Genomic DNA, 20,193 nt, shown 5'->3' on the forward strand with positions numbered 1-20,193 from the left:
GAGGGAAAAAAAAGCAACACAAATGCGCCCTATGAAAAGAACGGATCGGATCAACGGCTGGTGGGAAGGGAAGGAAGGCAAACCTTTTCACCAGGTCCTTGAAATACAAGCTGCAGGAAGCTAGAACATTTTGGTGGACTTCAAACTCTTTGCCTTCAACTATAATTTTCAGGTCTGTAAATTCTTTCTCCCTGCGCTGCTGGTTCAGCTCCTTCAACATCTCTGTAGAACAAAGAAAAAAAAACAGACAACGCCAAGCACTGATTTAGAATACAGTTCGCTTTCGAAATGCAACAGAAATCAGAGAACAGAAAACAGAGTTAAGATTGAGAAAGAAAGAAAAAAAATAAACGCTGACATAGCCAACAAACCTACACATCAGCATATATAAAAACAACTCTATGAGAAAAAGGGGGAAAAATCTTATAACACATTAGACATTACCTGCATAACACAATACGCATAGACAACAGATAATCATGCAGCAATAATGTGAGTAAGAGCAGACAACAAGGAGATCTAGCAGGGAAAACAGCTTTGTAAAGGTTAGGAATACCCTTGAATGATCACAGTGTGTACAGCTGACATTCAGACTTGGCAGGAGACCCACAACTGGTTGACCTACATAGGCTAAGGACTGAACATTCGGCGCTCCGGGCACACACTTAAAATGCACTTCAGACACAAATTAGGACAGGTATTGATCAAACACGGAATTAAAACATAATAATAGTACAATTCATCTATATGTGTGCTGTGCAGTAATACTGACATTAGTGTGAATGCTCTTGTCCACATACAATAAATAGCCACATGAAACACACTTACCTTTAAAGATGTAGTTGTTTTTCGCTAATGTGTGATTGACACATAATATTTACACCAGCTTTATCCGCACGTTGAAATACTGAATGTAAAAATTTGAGGTGAACAGTCAATCAGGAATCAGCTAAGATCAGAATCCGCCATTTAAGCAATTCATTGTATCGATCGTTGAAGATCTGCGTTGTAGTTGTTTCTTACGTTTAACAGAGCTTTTTATTTATGTAAATAGACTGACTGATTTTCCGTTCACGCATTTGAGTACAATTCTTTTTTTTTTTTTTGATTTTTTTGCTAGTAGAAAATATTGGAAATGCGTGACTGCGTGGTGTAATTGTTTGATCAGCCTATGCGGTGTAAAGTAACACAAAATAAAGTAAAACAAGATAAATAATAATTTAATCGTGGAACAGTCAGCCATTAGCCTATTTGGTTTTATAGAAATGGGATCTGCATTAAAATGAATCAATGCACCGCTATTAAAAATAATGAATAAAAATGTATGCATGTTTATAATTATTAACAAAATCGTATTAGTAATATAAGTCTACATCTAAAATCTAAAATGTATACAATTACAATTTGAAATAAAAAAATATTATTATAAATATATAATAAGTAAGAGTAATATATATTTTTAATTTTCCATTATATATCTATGCCTGAAATTAGTTCTTAAAAAAGTAAATATATATTTACTTTTTTACATATATATATATATATATATATATATATATATATATATATATATATATATATATATATATATATTACGAAATCATTTCAGCATATATATAGAGGTGCAGAGAAAAGACTGATCTTGTGCAAATGATATAGTGTAAACAGTTGCTCAGGAGGAAAGCTGAAACTACTTTCCTAAATGTCCTTGCTCACAACAACATGAGCAATATTCAGTAGTATTCCAAGAATAATCTGATGCCTCATTGGCAGCTGTTTACTCTTCTCAGAAAGAAACAGATTGTAACAAATGATGATGCACAGAAAAACATTCTATTGAGAACGGCAAGTATAGATATGCAAATAAACAGAGCGATAAAAGAACAGCTAAAGCGGAATCCAGTGATGAGCCAGAGAGGACGTGGCTCCAGCATTTAATGAGGCTCTACAAAGTGTGCCCCACCATCTAACTTTAATAAGGAGACAATCCAAGGTCAACTGCAACTGACAGACGGCCACAGTCGCCATACGAAAGACGCCATCTTGGATAACTCTCTCCTTTACATTTCTGGACAAAATGCCTGAGCCTGGCCTGGGAGCTACAGTGAATCGGTTTACCTGACAAATACACAGATAAAAAAAAGACTAAAGACTAATATATCACGCATTGTTCTCCTCTGATATAATCACTGAGACATCCCATTTTCTTATCACCTTCAACTATACAGGAGGACTGGGAGTTTCATGCTGCTCTATTATTTACAGACAAAGGACAGGGGGGAACCATGTAGTTTTATGTCAGCGGTTGTTGATTCTATCCACCCTAGTTCTGTCTGTGAATCTGAGGTAAGTCTACTAGGCAGCTTTATTGAGGTGACAGGTTTCCCAACCTTTAGATCAATTCTTTGATGTTCCTGATATTTACTAAATCGTGAACTTCAAAAGCAGAGGAGTGTTGCTCAGCTTAATAACATTTTCAGCCTTTACTAAAATATAGCATTGTATTTTATTATATCATATTATATTTTATTTTGCACCATTTATAGCACCATTGGCCAAAATACATATTTTGTCTTTTTTTATAATTGAAAAATAACGAACAGAGCCTACTGAGCTAATCAAACATTATATTTTCTAAATAAAACATATTAATATAAAATAAAACATTTTCAGCAAATCCTAATGCACGGTTACACTGTCTTTCATAACTTAAAAAATAAAGATCATAAGGATGGCCTGTGCAAATGTTTTAGCTTATATGTTTAGATCTGGGGACTGTGAGGGCCATTCCAAAAGTGGTTTTAGAGGTAAATAAATTCTTTCCTCTACCCATGCAGTATTGCCAATACCACTGACAGAACTCTTCTTTTGTACCTTTATTCCTTTGTTGATCATTTCTAAATCTCATCTGGCTTCTCTAGATGTAGTATACGCCAAGCACTGAAATTTGTGATAAGGTTTTAAAACTCTTCCATTAAGATTATATCTGTGCAAGCAATGCTGCACAGTGGAACAGTGCACCACCATCTTGACTCAGCTAAGCATTTGCGCAGGGTCTTGGCAGTTCATATGGGGGGCTTGATTTGCTTCTCTTACCGGCATATAAGCAGAGATCTCAAGGAGTGTTTGGTCTTCCAGATCTCACCGTGACCTCCACAGTTCCACTGAACTGCCATCAATTAGTTTAATTCATTTTTAGATCTGTAGACGGTTAGCTACATAGAGCAGCCCATGTTTGAGGAGTGTTAGTATGAAGTTGAAAGAGGTAGAGCATTTAGAAAGCTTGGAAATTTGAATCAGCTGACAGTTCCAAATTACAACTGGTGACATGCCTCAAGCCTGATTAACCTAACCCTTATTAATCAAGGCCTGAACTCTGGTCAAATAAAGAAATTTGAGCCTTCCTATTGCTTAAGATGCCTAAACATTTGTATAAGACTGTAATTTCAAAATGCTACCAGATACCAGATTTAGATGCTTAAATGCTGTTTAATGCTTTTCCCAATATATATCGTAAAAAGAAATATTTCATTTTTGATGGAACCAAAAGTTGTTTCTCATGAAATTGCTTCTGTGTTTTTAATTAACCTCTTAAGACCCTGCGCCCTCATATGGAGACATTACATTTCCGCTTCTTTGCACCATGATACTTCATTTTTAAAACTTTGACCCTTTGGCCTTATATGAGGACATTGTTGTTTTGCAAATACGGCTTCCTGTACAAAGACTAAGTTTAGTTTTTATTCCTGTTAGGTCCTAAATCCTAAATAGGAGAAATAAAAAAATGCACACCAAGCAAAAGTCCGGGTCTCAGGAAGTTAAATAAAATATCTATATTATGGCTTTAATAATAAAAAATATATTTATATATATAGTCATTTCTCCAAATACTATATACTGGCAGCTTGCTATTCTTTAGAATGCAAATTAATAACATAAAAAAAAAACATGTAAACGACTAATACTAATACTATTCAAAGTATAGTACTGATGAACACAGTGGGATAAATGGAAAGCCTCATGTATAATTGGTGTAATTAGCAAAAGTTATAAAAACATGAATTTGAATTTGAATCATGAATTTGAAAGTAAAACTCAAACAAGAAAATACGTACTGCTATTGCTATTGTTCTTGTTAAAAAAAAACATTGTGCCAATGCTTAGATTTGACCAATAAACCATTGCGTCCTTGCTGCCATGTGCAGAGCACTGAGCAGAACACAATAAAGTGCTAAAGCGCTAGAAGCCTATTTTTTACTGCATCTAACCCTTCATGTTACCTATCTATTTAATGTTAATTCAAGTTGGTCTACTTCTAGTTTCTGCATTTTATTAATGTCATGTATTTTATTAATGTAATGGATATTGTCATCAACCCAGAATTTCCATATTAATGTGTTCCTAAAATTCTTTCTCAAATGCTGAACATTATGTGTCAACAATACACAGACAGAGCAACCTTGAAGAGCCATGCAGCTAGCAGTAGGGAGACTATTTCTGAGTGGAATTCAACCAAGGATGCAAACATTGTGTTGTAAATAACACAGAAATGAGTATCTACTTCAGCTCGGGAGGCACAAACAACAATGAATGATATTACAGCGTACCGAAGGCCATTTCTGAATGCAACAGCAAACACAGTTGCTTGGCGCTGATTTAAAACAGCTTAGATTTTGAGTGGTTTGCATTGCTGGACCTTATTTTGCCAAAGATACCTCCAAACATTGTGGTCCTGTAACAGATTTGGTGCCAACTATGCAATTTCTCTAAACACTATTCTACAAGTTTTTGCTTTGTATGTGTCACAGTCATAAGGACTGTTACGGCAGCCAAATGAAGTGGCTGACATCTGCTAGCTCAAGGCTAGCTCTGATCAACACTACACTAGCTCAGTCCTCTGCCACCTTGACATCTTAAACTGAAAACAGTCCTTTATTCAAATCTGTTCAACCACTGATTATCAGATCGCACCGGTCTGTGTGTGTGACTGCCAGCCGTTGTAATTGGAGCAGGCATTGTGTGTCTGTGACCGACATGGCTTTCACCTCCAATCTCATGTCGTGCAAGACACCCAATTCACCAGCCGCCTCAATAAGAGAGACACAGCCAGAGATAAATGAGTAACTGTAGTGGGCCAACAATGCTTCTCCCACCAAGTTGCTGGACACAGCAGAAAGGCTGTTAGAAAAGCAAATTATGCTGTATGAGTGGAGGGTCAAGGCCCAGTGAGGAGCAGGCCGTCATTAGCACAGTGCATGAAACAGCCTGTGGCATGTGCATTTTTCCTCTCTCTCTCTCTCTCTCTCTCTCTCTCTCTCTCTCTCTCTCACACACACACACACACACACACACTCACACACAAATCGTGGAGGAGGCAGGAGGATATGCATGAAACGCTGCTGGCACTCCACCTCCTCTGCTTAAATTAACGCTCACAGGAGAATGTGAGGGAGGAGAGCGAGAACTCAGCTGACGATAACATGTGGAACAGCATGACTTAAAAACACGAGCTAACAGCTACAGCTCAAATTTAAAGCACTACTTTCATCAAGTACAAATTCTCTCCTGCTGTCAATCCTGCTGCATAATTTATTGAATTATTCAGCGAAAAACACAAATGTGGATGAATTTGAGATAATGTAACTAAATATATTGGACAACTACAAAACATTGTTTATTAATGCTTACTTTTTCCATTTGTCTTTAATTAAAGGTTAATTACTAACACCATTAATTGTTTTCTGCTTCCAGAAGCCACCATTAGAATTGATAATAAGTTAAACATTTAATGAGTCAATGTTTTAACTGACATAATTAAAGTTTTACAGTCCGGTCATTGGTCCCATGGTACTCGTGCACAAGCGTGATTGTAGCAATTGTACGATTCTGGGAAAGAGCCAGGCTCTGTGAGTGGACAATACTCAGTATTATGGCTTCAAAAAGAACAATTTGCTTTCCAAATTAAACTCTGTTACACTGTTAATTCATTTCAAGAGCTTGAGATATGTAGTGGATTACAGTGGATTAATAATCAATATGCTGCCACTATTATGTGAATACTCCGAATAAACATACAGGGAACCAAATACTTCATAACAGCACAAAAAACAATCCATAAGATACATAATTTAAAATGTATACATTAATATCAAAGCAGTGATTAATATGTTCAAAATGATTACGATAAATTAAAAAACTACTATAACTAATAATAACATTAATAATAAAAATATTAATAATAATAACGTCTAAATCATTGAAAAATTAAAATTCTAACAATAAATAAAAGTGTTCTTGTAAATTAATGAATGAACGATTTATGTGTCTCAAACATTAATAACAAGAGACATCCTAATGGTCGTATTAAATTCATTCAATACAAACATATTATTTCTGAAAAATATGAACATACAAAATAGCTGTTTTAATAAAAATGAACACTAGTCTCTTCTGTGCTGGACTATATTTCTGTTTTTAATGGCATTTGAAGTGTTTCTCAATATTGTAGTAGTTATAAAGTAGGACAGATTTCTCGGCGGCCACAAAATATACATATATTTTTTTACATATACTAACAAAAATATCTCTAAAATTCTCAGTCTTTTCTGAATATTTTTCTCAATATTATGTTGGAAACAGGCTATTTTGTAATTAAATAACACATTTTTCATTGTATTTTAAACAATAAAAACTTCTTCTTTTAGTTTGCTTGATTGTACCAGCAATGTAAACAAGGGTAGCAAAGGTTGACTGTGTGGGAGAATTTAATGATTAATCTAAGCTGCATTTTCAATGGAAGACTAACATGCCGGGACATTAAAGTAGGACACATTTTGCTTTGAAAACTATGATTATACTAGACTGTAATTATAATGAGAATGTCTACAGCACAGAGTAGATGAGTCATATCTATTCTTGAACATAGAGGAGGAATAAGCAATACAGATAAAGTCTTTGAGCACCCCTGGTCAACTAACACATTCTGTTGATTATATAAACATTCTTAAATAACAGACTTAAATATTAAATTTTCTGCACAATTCCTATTTATTCCTGAATTTAAAGCATTGGGGAAAATGTTTAATGTGCATTTATATGTGCATATAATATATTCATATATTATTATATATTTATATATACAGTTACACATTAGAAAGTCAAGAACACATAAAATCTTATATTTTACACTGTGTCACAAAAGGTGTAGAAGGTAAGTCTCTTTTTTCAGACTGAAATCTGGAGAGTACTGGTGTGAAGAAGATGGGAAGATTTGTGATCTATTATCTGATACAAGATCACTGTAGGGCCAAATGCAGGAGAGGTTACTGTACATCCCCACAAAGACCTTTCAGCCACACAAAGCTTTCCCTCTAAGGCTGTCTTTCAAGCCCATCTCCCCACACACAGTAAATATGGACAGAGCTTTGATTCAATTGAACTGAAGTGAACTGTAACACATTCACAAAAGCCTGGAAGAGATGGAAGTGGGGTAAATTATAGAATCCAGCTTAAAGTCCATATCAAAGACAGATATGCAATGGTGCTGAAAAGAACAACCTTTTTGGAGGTGGAGTTTTTGAGATGGATTGCTGGTGAAATCTCGTTTCTCAAAATGGCGATGGCTGAGTTTGGCTCGACTCAATCACCAGCTTGATAAAGTGGTATATTCCAACCAGTCCTGGAGGGGTAAGTCTGCTTCAGAAGACTGGAGAACGCTATCAGTCTCGGATTTACTGGTGGGTGGGCACAACCATCTTGATATATCTCCTCTACATCTAATCCAAATTACTGCATATATAGAGAATTAGACAGTTCATGCAAGATGCAGTTAATGCATCTGAAAACAAAACAACACAACTGCTGTAAAAACACCCCTTCTGGAAGACTCCATTTGGAAGACTCTAAAGGGTGATGGTAGTGGTAGTGGTGGGGATTCATTCAAGGCTTTACAGGCAAATGTCTCAAAGTCTGTACAGTGTAAAAGGAAAAGGCTGTAATGCAACAGTTATGGTAAGGTTCTACACAACCTTATAATATATCCATCATAAAAACATCTGAATAGCAAATTAGAACATACAACAGACTAATGTTTAAATAATAAGAACAAAAGCAATAAAACTTACTTTATTTCTAGTGTGATCCTTCTTTATCTGGCAGTATGAGGCACCGGCTGGGCTATTCCTGAAATCTATACACCAGCCAGTCTGTCCATTACAAGAACACATACACCACTGAAGCTTAAGGTAATCCAAAAAGAGGCCAAACTTTAGTTTGGGAAAGGCAGTGATCTTTTTGTTCATCTCTATAGAGTAAGGCTCCACAACGCGTATGGATTATTGGACAGATAAGCCAAGGGCCTCGCCTCGTATGAGAGAAAAACGCCTATCGGGCCCTTTGTTCTCCTCTCCAATAGAATGAGTGCAAAGCGTAGCACAGAATCGCCCCATGCTGAATTCTGAGGGTACTGGCCCACACACACATACACACACAAAACACAATAGCTACAGTCAGCAGGTACCCAGTGGCCACACAGAGCAAGAGAAGCACCAGTAACCACACACAAAATCTGTCAAGTTCCTGTGGCAGGAGCCGATCCGTCATTTCGATGTACAGGGTCTGCAATCTGCTGGGCTTCCTCCCCTCTAGGTTAGTTATGTTTCACTCTAATAGTCTTTGTTATTAATATAACTGAGGAATAGTCTCAAAGCAACACTGGCAAAACATTTTTAAACATTAACGCTGTAATAGCACACAATACAGCCAGGACTCGCAGTGATACCACAGGCTTATTTTCAACAGATCACTGTTGTGTATATATATCCATATATATGTTTAGTATTAAATGTGACATATATAAGAGATGTGTCTTTGTGTCTAAAATCTGCAGAATTTTAATAAATCTAAATCTATCTATCTATATATATATATATATATATATATATTTTTTTTTTTTTTTTTTTTTTTTTTTTTGGACAAAAAGACAGGTGTTAAATGGTAGTGCAAGAGAGAGAACTGGTGCAATTACAGAAAAAAAGTGTTAAAATAATTAATATTCAAATCAATTAGAGTACAAAGTGACGGTGTGAATAGGAGTAGACTGTCAACAGCACCAGCAGAAAATGACACTGGCAATCATGCATACAGTGACATAAGGACGGCATGTGGCAGCACTGACACTTATATACAGGTTATGAGTGTTAAGGTTTATACTGTAACATTAAAGGGGCTTGGTGACAATATCCAAAGCAGCAATACAATACAATAGTAAAGTGACTAAGTATATGGATTCACAGTTTCAGGGCTTATTCAGTAGCCTGATAGCCTGTGGGTAGAAACTGTTCTTTAGCATGTTTGTTTTAGACTGGATGCTGCTGTACAGCCTGGCAGATGGAAGTATGGTAAACAGATTGTGTGTTCAGTGAGTAGTAGTAGTAGTGGTAATGTTGTGAGTGCTGTAATTTTTTAATAAGAATTGTCATAATTGTTATTATAGATGTAGCAGTGCAATTGTGTTGTTATTCTTGATGTTATTATTAATATAATTATATAATTACCATAACTACATGTGCAATTAATTATAATTATTATAATTAGATATAATAATAATACTACATTCCCTATCCACTCTCACTCTGTATTAGACTTCACACACACTCTGCACAATTCTCGCGGTTAAAGCTTAGATACGCGCACAGTATGAAGAGCAGGTGTGGCGTACCTCACCGATGGCTGTAATCACTGGCTTATCATCTGGTCAGACACTGATTAAATGGGGAGAGAGGACAGAGTTTGATTTAAGAGTTCTATAATTACTCATGGCTTCATCGTCTTTGTGTATCGAATCAGCCTGGCTAGTGTAATTTACTCACAATTATTAATGCAGGAGTCCTGGGGCACACACACACACACACACACAAACACACACACACACACAGCAAGGCTTATCATGAATGAGCAAATAGACACACTGATGAGTGGTCACAAAGACATGCATAATGAAGTGAATCTATAAGAAATCAGTGACTCATAAGTGACAGGATGCGCTACAGGCCAGCCGCTCAGAAAACATCTGAATGTGTGTGTATATCTCATTAATGAGCATGCCCTGCTGTGCTTGAATAAATGAAAATATGCTTATTTGCAAGGCAAAGTCATGCGTAACTTCAGATGCAAGAACAAGCAAACCAATCTCATTCCTGGTTTTACTACTGGTAGAGTAAGTGCACCAAACTGTGCATTCAGGAAATGTAGCACCACTGAATGTGACCACATCTTTTTAGTCAGTATGCATAAGGCTATGCCCTACCTCTAGCTGTGTCTAAGAATAGCTTAAGATTGTGTTATAGAATGGAACAGCCTAGCAGGGCTTCATCTGTTTCAGTGCCATACTAGCTCCTGAAAGCCTGGAGAAACTTCAGCAGGGAGCTCTGCTTGCCTGTGCCGTTGCTCTGTCAACTTTCTCCATGAGTTATGGTTTAATTTAGGCAGTGCATCTTTGGATGACACTAGCACATGGACTGTTTGGATACCTTCCATTTCATATAGCATTACTCACCATAAAGTTTTTACACATAATGTGTGGACTCCAACTCCAACAAAAGCCAATAAATGAATGTGTTGCTGGCTGTGTTAGGATAGTTAGTCAGATACTGTACTACAAAAAGTTTGGGCACCCATAGAACAAAAAAAACAAATGTAATTTGGTTGGCAGAAAGATTGGAAATGGAAATTTGTACCAGCTAAAAGTCCATGATTCTGTGAGGACCATTCCAAAGGTAGTCCATGGTGGATTTTGAGGACATATATTGGATCATTATCCAGAGCAATTCTCTTTTCAGTTTCATTCTTTTAAAAGATGGTTTGACATTTGCATCCAGGATTTGCTTGTATTTTGTATTTAATATATCTAATAATATATTATAATATTGCTGTCATACAACAACCCTGTGTTTTTACATTCCCTCAAAATCTCACACAAAACCGACCAACAGAAATTACTAAAAAAGGTTATATATATACACAGTGGGGAAAACGTATTTAGTCAGTCACCAATTGTGCAAGGCCTGTAATTGACATCATAGGTATACCTCAACTATGAGAGACAAAATGAGAAAAAAATTCTGAAAATCACATTGTCTGATTGATTTTTAAAGAATTCATTTGGAAATAATGGTGGAAAATAAGTATTTGGTCACCTACAAACAAGCAAGATTTCTGGCTGCACAGACCTGTAACTTCTTCTTTAAGAGGCTTCTCTGTCCTCCACTCATTACCTGTATTAATGGCACCTGTTTGAACTCGTTAACAGTGTAAAAGACACCTGCCCACAACCTCAAACAGTCACACTCCAAACTCCACTATGGTGAAGACCAAAGAGCTGTCAAAGGACACCAGAAACAAAATTGTAGACCTGCACCAGGCTGGAAAGACCGAATCTGCAATAGGCAAGCAGCTTGGTGTGAAGAAATCTACTGTGGGGGCAATAATCAGAAAATGGGAGACCTACAAGACCACTGCTAATCTCCCTCGTCAGGGGCTCCACGCAAGATCTCAGCCCATGGGGTCAAAATGATCACAAGAACGCTGAGCAAAAATCCTAGAACCACACAGAGGGACCTAGTGAATGACCTGCAGAAAGCTGGGACCAACATTACAAAGGCTACCGTCAGTAACACACTACGCTGCCAGGGACTCAGATCTTGCAGTGCCAGACGTGTTCCCCTGCTTAAGCCAGTACATATCCGGGCGCGTCTGAAGTTTGCTAGAGAGCATTTGGATGTTCCGGAAGAGTATTGGGAGAATGTCTTATGGTCAGATGAAACCAAAGTAGAACTGTTTGGTACAAACACAACTCGTTGTGATTGGAGGAGAGTGAATGCTGAGTTGCATCCAAAGAACACCATACCAACTGTGAAGCATGGGGGTGGCAACATCATGCTTTGGAGCTGTTTCTCTGCAAAGGGACTAGGACGACTGGTCCGTGTACATGAAAGAATGAATGGGGCATGTATTGTGAGATTTTGAGTGCAAACCTCCTTCCATCAGCAAGGGCATTGAAGATGAAACGTGGCTGGGTCTTTCAGTATGACAATGATCCCAAGCACACTGCCAGTGTAACAAAGGAGTGGCTTCGTAAGAAGCATTTCAAGGTCCTGGAGTGGCCTAGCCAGTCTCCAGATCTCAACCCCATAGAAAACCTTTGGAGGGAGTTGAAAGTCCGTGTTGCCCGCCGACAGCCCCAAAACATCACTGCTCTAGAGGAGATCTGCGTGGAGGAATGGGCCAGCATACCAGCAACGGTGTGTGCCAACCTTGTGAAGACTTACAGAAAACGTTTGACCTCTGTCATTGCCAACAAAGGATATATAACATTGTATATATATAACATATAACAAGTATTGAGATGAACTTTTGTTATTGACCAAATACTTATTTTCCACCATTATTTGCAAATAAATTCTTTAAAAATCAGACATGTGAAAATCAATGTGATTTTCTGATTTTTTTTCTCATTTTGACCTATGATGTCAATTACAGGCCTCTCTCATCTTTTTAAGTGGGGGAAACTTGCACAATTGGTGACTAACTAAATACTTTTTTTCCCCACTGTATAACATAATATAATATATCATGTGTGTGTGTGTTAGCCTCAAGCTATTATAAGCTTTAAAGGAGTTAACCACTGGGGCTTTGTCCATACTTTATAAAGGTCACTGGCATACCAGATTTCACCATGACATTCACTGTGAATTACTGTTCACACTTGCGTCACACTGCTGTCCATTCAAGCACGTTTCTCGTTTCCTAATTGCATACATCCTCATTAGCAGGGGAAAGTAATGCCACCAACACCTGCCCCTCAGCATCTGGTATTTTATCAGATGCAGCTTCATAGATAATGCATTACAGTCGATTTCATGCCCCATGCACAATATAGAACTTCAACACTTGACTAATGCCAATTAATTCTTTTTGCATGGAGATGGAGGCTGATGCCATGCAGAGAAAACTCGGGTCCTGAAGCTTTGACTGTTGCTCAGTTCCTCACTCTGCTTAACACACAAATCGATTTACACTTGTGTGTGTGTCTGGCTGGGAGGAGTGGAGGATCTGGTTTTCTCGCGAGAAAATGATGCCATTCCGGAGCGCATTGATGCCCTGAATATCTCCTGCTTCGTAATGAGCGGCGGAGATGCACAAGCCTCCTCCACTCCTCCCTCCCACTGAGCATCTACTTTCAAGGCACCTGCAGGGGGAGGTCGGTGGTAGGGGGTTATGGGCGGGCTCACAGCGCTTCCTTTCTGCTGTCTGATACTGCTGGCAGCCTTGCAGGACCCAGAAACCTGATTGGATTTTACAAATGTCCCTCAGGTGGATATTCAAATGAGCTTCCTTTGTTGTGAAGGTAGGGGGGGGACTTGAATGTCACTTTGTTCGATAAAAAATGGAACAGTCTCTAGGTAGGAGTGGGAGAGGCAATGATTTGGCATCAATTTCCCTCTGACCCCAATTCGCATACCCTGCTCATAATGAGAAATGTGGCACGATGGCCAGGCAATGGCATTCATGTGGGGACCATTTAAAGCAGCTTCTCCCCAGTAGACAGGCAAGTCCACTCATTGGTCCAAGGCTGTGTGAAGATGGGCCTTTTTAATGTTTTTTTTTTTTTTTTACATCTGGGTCCAGATGTCACGCAGAAAAGACCAAGCTGGACTCTAGACTCCTTTTTTCCCCCTTTTCCTTTTTTTCTCAGAGGCTAATCCCCTCTTCCTTCAAATTTCCCCTGTCAGTCTCCTAATCGCTGCTGCTCCCCACTGAAAACAGGTCATTAAATGACTGACTTACACAGCTGCCTTCAGAGGACCAAAGGGAGCGAGAGCCATAGACGAAAACAGCAAGACTGAGAAAGAAAACGAATGGAAGAGAGAGAGAGAGAGAGAGAGCGAGAGAAAGACAGAGAGAGCAAGACTGAGAATGGAGAGACACAGAGAGAGCGAGTGCAATGTGCAGAGGGTGACAGGTCGTGGACAAGCGGGAGCCCAGAGCGAATAAAGGAGCGCTGCCGCTTTCCTCGGCTGCCATTCGCCATCTCCAAGTGGACCTGTCAGGTGACGCAGTGTGTTATCTTGAAAGGCGAGTGATTAATGAAGGCAGTGCAGGGTCCGGGTACAGCCACGGCAGCCGACGAATGATCAATCTTAATGAGCTCTCTTGCTAGCCTCGTATTATATTAACTGCAGGGGCTATAATGTATGGGCTCGTGTGGGTTTCTGCTTTCTAAAGCGTGATAACGAGGATAGACTCCTCTCCCACACCGATTCTCCACTCCAGCTCCAAATATGTCTCAATGGAGGCACTCCAAATAATCATGTACAGCAGGCTTCCAGTGCTACTGCAGCAACCAAAGTCTGTGCTGCGTGACACAGCCTGGGCTGGTGGTGAAACTGTTCTCAGAAACTGTGTGTACATGTAGCTGTGATTATCCGATAGCTCATTCATTCCGATACACTCTTTTTGCTTATACTAGTTAAGATATAACGGAAACACACTTTATGGCCATTGCACAACAACCTCTGCATTTAATCCATCTGTGGCAGTAAACACACACACTCACACTACTGAACAGCAACAAGTTGGGCAGTCACCTCAGCAACCAGGGAGCAGTTGGAGTTAGGTGCCTCGCTTAAGGACACCTCAGCTGTGAATGCTGAGGCCCCACTTCCTGACGCTCCAGAGGACTGAACCAAAGCCAAATTCTCCAACCTTTAGGCCACAGTTGCCCTTATAATGCAATAGTGAGATGCTCTATGATCTAATTCTATATATTGCAATATTACCACAACATGAATTTACTGATTACTTGAGAAGGATAGGTGTGAAAAGCAATTTCTTTTATATTGGGCAAATTGATATTAGTTGATTGGCACAGACACACGAACCCAGACAGAAGCTTGATTTTATTCCTTTGGACCGGTTTACCCAACAAAACAGCAATTACTGGTAAACACCCTCTGCGCTGTGGGTAAAACCTGATGCAATTAGATTGGAAGTTGGAAATTAGTTTCAGCTACACAATCGAAGCAAATATTTGAAATGGCTTAACTTCGTTTAATCTTCAAAAATTCATTCGGAAGTCACTTCATATCAGACCACTAAAAACCTCAACAGCTAAAAGCAAAATGTAATCCTGGTATGGATAGCTTCAGATAATCTTCCACAGTAAACAGCAGAAGAAATTGAGATTCATTTTCTCGTCTCCGGCCCTCATTCCGCGAGTCGTGCCAGCAAACAGGGAAATAAACACTCCAGAACATTCATAGAGCCAAACATTCATAAGAGAATTTGCTGCTAGCGATACATAGTCATTTTTCAGGATGGCTAGACCGTGAGAGCGGACTGTGTGATTTATCTCTGTCGCATGTCTAATGTGTTTCAGCACGCCAATCACAGGCACGGGCATTCTCAATGCCTTGCATGGATTGCTCGACACACACCAGAGAAGCAAGGGAAGTGAGCAGTAATCACAACCTAAACACTTCTCCTTTCACTGATAAAAAAGGAAAGGGGTGGGAATCGCCTTATCTAATTCAGCAGCCAGGCCACTAGGCACAAAGCGCTGGCACTTCTTTTACCAACAGGTGCACGGTGAGCTGAAATTCAGTATTCGGATGCTCACGGCAAATCTGAATGTTATCAACTGCGACTCGCAGGATGTTTCAGTGATCGAACATTTCTCCCATGCAGGCTTTTGAAACATCTGAATGACAATGTGACGGAAATTGCTGTCCACACTTCTCCAAGAGCAATTTCCTCTAAAAAAAAAACAAAAAAAAGACGTTGAGCACGTTTCTGAAGAGAGTCCGAGGAAGTCTCCAGATCCCATGAATAGCAATAAATCGAACTGCTCTGTCAAAATGCAGCGCTGCCATTATGCTTTTGTGGCACACACATTTAGAGAAGCGGCCAGCAACCAATACAAACAACAACAGCAGCCTGGGAAGCGCTGACTGAAATAAATATTCACCACTCCACATCATCATTCCTATTCAGAAACGTTAATTTATATGTAAATACACGTGTGGACGGCATCAGGGCTCTTTTGTGATAATATTTCTCTGCAAGTACAACCTACTAATGATGACTGCATCGCTGGCGGAAATACCCCGGCAGACTCGAATCAACCGTTTTCTTGTCTCTTATAGCTAAAGGCAAAGAACAGAAACAGGAAGCAGTTCAGATTAAAACTCGATTCGGCTGTCTAGACTTTTGACATTAATAGAAGGGCTTCTAGAGAGATTTGTAATTTAGATCAAGTCTAACAGCAGCATATTACAGTAATACATGTGCATGTACATGTGTTTATGCCCATGACTTTGTGAGCGGAAAGCTAGGGTGGGGAGGTTGTATGTGTAAATGTGTCTGACAATATTATGAGCCCTAACCTCCAGTCAGGGAGCAACACTCAAGGGGTGGCCTCTCGATCACACTGCTAACTACCTGTCCAAACTGATTAGCGTCTTAATTGAGCTGTCTAGACAACTTGTGCCATTGTTGGCCATTAATGCGGAGAACCAGGAGGACAGAGACAGGACAGAGCTACAGGCTTAGTTCAGCATTCAAGTGCTCAAGCACTCAAACATTATACCTCGTAGTGTTAGGGTGGACTGTGGATACATTTAACTGGTTGACGTCCAGCATTATTTCCTCACAGAGACTGTACAAGGATACTAGCTACATAATGTAGCTACGTAGCTAGTTAACTAGTATCTCCCATATTAAACCTGCTTGTCAGTGATAGCCTAGCTATCAATCTAACTAGGGGTAAACGTGTACAGTATACGTACATTTCCTATTCATAGTGAATGACTGTGCAGGTAAAGCAAATCATAGAGGCTAGCTAGCAACGTGATAGACAACTGTAGAACTGTTCAAAATTGTATGTGGGTTTTTGTCACATGGTTAGAGAAGTATACATTTCCAGGTCATATTTATTATTATTATTATTATTATTATTATTATTAATATTATTATTATGATTATTATTATTATAGAATAATAATTTGGTTTAACCACTCCCCACACCAACCATAATGACATGCTGCCATCAGTTCAGAGTGGGCATCAGTTCACAGTACACATTCAGAGGTATTTAGACAGCATACGAATGACTAATACTACTGAATATTGCAGTAATTTAAATAAAAACATTTGTTTATTATATTTTATTATATATTATTTATAATATTATTTTATATTATGCAAATAATCATTCTTCATTCTTTATTGTACTTTTGTTCTCTCCATGGGCAATTATATGGTAGTTATATTTTAAGCGATAGCATAGAAGTGCAAGTTCACACCCCTTCTAATTAGTGGTTTAACTTAACCACTGTAAGGTGCACCCATTCCTTACAACACAGTCCAACTGCACACACACAGCCTGTATATTCTCCAGAGGAAAGCACTCCCAAAAGAGCCCTTCTCTGGTATAACCCCCCAAACAGTGAACTTTATTCTAGCTTTGGAAGAGCTAGAGTGGCTTTTTGGATCCAGAACTAATCATGCAACATTAGTACCTGACCTCAGAAATGCTTTCACACACTTTGCAGTTTTACTATCTAGTGTAAAGCCGGCACCGAAAAGTAGATGCCGTTACTGCAGTAAAGAGGAGACAAACTCGATATGAATACACTTGATTTCAGAAGTGTACAAACTTTTGGACATCTAGTGCCGACAAACACATCTGAAGACCCTTGGCTGTCCGGTTGGAAAGACAGAAAAATTATATCAAAAGCAAAAACATATTTTGTTAGTTGTCAAGGGAGCTTTCCTGCAAGCCCTAGAATCCAATGCGGTGGATTTCATGGATGAAGCTAAGCGAACGCTATGCTACTCAGGATCGATTTTAGCATGCTAAAAGTGGGCCTATTTCAATAAGTAATGTTGTACCATTCATCACAGGCTTATCCCTGTAGAGCTGTCAAATGGCACCACTTCTCAGTCTCTCCTTATTAACATCCATTTACAAGGTGAACAGCAAGACAGCATATATACGGGGTGATCTACAGCCACCTCTCTAACCATATATCTTCCCCAGCGGTGTGAGGGCATCGATATACACTGCATGGCCTGAGGAACTTCTGCCCTACCGACGATGACATCACTGTGAAGACTACGTGTCAGTCTATGTGTCAACACAACGCAGCATTCATTTCCTCCACCACGCTATGACCTGGCTCACAGCGAGAGGTGACAGCCTCAGAGGTCTGAAGTGCGGACACAGAGTGACCGTTGCCCCACCCTCATGGTGCCGCTTCAGAAGCAAGCCATCACAGCATTTCTTCTGCCACAAAAAAAATGGCAGTGCTTGAGAGGTGGTTGTTGTCCCTGGCTGTGATTCATGGCACTGAATACTACAAAAAAAAAACATTTTCTCTGTCATGACCAGCCAAATGTCTTCTCATTTACAGACTCATCATCTTTCAGACATCCGGTCTCCAAAAAGGGCTAAATACAAACCCATCCGCACACACACACACACGTACACACACATCGTGGGCTCACACCTTCTTGCTCATTCTCTCTCTCACTTGTTGATGTGGGCCGATGATAAATTGCTCTCTTAAAAGCCACAGAGTGAATCAACTCTGTGTGTGTACGTCTGCAAGCAAGCGTTTGTCCTTTTTATGTTAAACACATTATCACAGGTAAAGTGCTGACGAGTACCTCCACGAGTACTGTGAAGGTAAAAAAATAAAAGCTAAAAAACAGACGGAAGACAGAAGTTTTAAAATGCCACCGTCCCTACATCTATTAGAGCTCTGGCAGTGCTAGAATTAGGGATGAACTGATATAGAAGCAAGAGCACAGCTCTGGCCTGATAACCGATCATTAAATATAACCTATTTTATTTCGTATAATTCCATAAAGTGCAGAGAATGTGAAAAATCTAAACATTAGTTGTTAAAGCATCACCACGGCATGACCATGACAATTACTATAGGCTCCATTTTGCACACATATTATGGCTAGCAGACATCCTTACACTTAGTTAGCAGACACTCTTTTATAGAGCATGTGAAAGAAATGCTGTGAGAGTTGCTCAGGCACTTTTACCAGAGAATGTGCTGGTAATTAAACTGGAAATTGTTAAGTGTGAATCTGAGCTGGGGAAGAAATCCTGGTAAAGTTGACACGGCAATCAGTATCCATGAGACCTACTACAATACCTGGGTAATTACCACGAGGGCTTGTGTGTGAACAGAAGCTGATCTATTTTGAGAAAATACACTGATGTCATGTTTGCAGATGTCAAAGTGGGGGAGTTTTTAGATTTGTGAGTAAAAAAATGCTCTGGGACATATTTTGCAAGAAACCTTTGTGGGAAAGAATAGGTAATTGCGGGAGTATATTTTTGTACAGATTTCATAAAATTAAGAAGTTGGTGTTTATTCATGCTGGGGCTGTCACATCCCATTTACAAGTAACTTCATGACAAGTATGTGAGTCTACAGGTAAATTACCATTTACATGCTGCATGTTGTGAATAACAGAAACCTTGAATATTACTAGTACAAGTAAGTCAGTATTGTTCTGGGTTTAGTGTGGGGTACAGCAGCAGCGTTCCTGCTTAAATGGGTTATCCACCATATTTCCCCCTCTTACAACCCTTAGACCTCAAGGCTAACTATCCATGAATTTTTGGTAGTTTAACATGACTTTATTTGCCTACGAATTTTCACAGGGGACTATGAGGGCTTTGTCAAAAGTTTTCGATTGTGTCTCTTCAAGTAGCCCATGATGGTTTTGTGGTATATTTCAGATCATTACCCTGTTGGAGAAGCCATCCTCTTTCCAGCTTTAGCCTGGTTTGACATTTGAATTCAGGATTTGCTGATATTTTGTGGAATTTATTCTTCTTAGCGGCAACAAAACCAACAGATTTATCCCCATTCTTTAAAGTTAAGAAAGTGTTTTCATGAAAATAAATAATCTTTGCTAATAGTTTTATTTTAAATTCATCAGTCCACAGTACTAGCAAAAGCTCAACTGGCTTCTATAGATGTTCTGTAGCATACTTCTAATGCTGGCTTTTGTGACAATTAGGTTTCCTTCTTGCACCACCCTCTTGAATTAGTTAAACATTAATGCCTTTGCAATACTTCCATAATTTCATAATAATAAAGTTTCCAT

At 38.9% G+C, this 20,193-nt stretch overlaps 1 protein-coding gene across 1 annotated transcript in view; it reads right to left on the bottom strand.

Moving 5' to 3' along the window:
- LOC140559678 (kelch-like protein 29) overlaps positions 1-20,193 on the bottom strand; it is a 212,584-nt gene that overhangs the window by 70,333 nt on the left and 122,058 nt on the right. The window contains exon 6 of the mRNA XM_072683230.1: positions 84-222. Coding sequence (XP_072539331.1) covers positions 84-222 — 139 coding nt within the window. The remainder of the gene's footprint in view (positions 1-83; positions 223-20,193) is intronic.

This window comes from Salminus brasiliensis, chromosome 1 (genome assembly GCF_030463535.1).
Source record: "Salminus brasiliensis chromosome 1, fSalBra1.hap2, whole genome shotgun sequence".
Classification (NCBI taxonomy): Eukaryota; Metazoa; Chordata; class Actinopteri; order Characiformes; family Bryconidae; genus Salminus; species Salminus brasiliensis.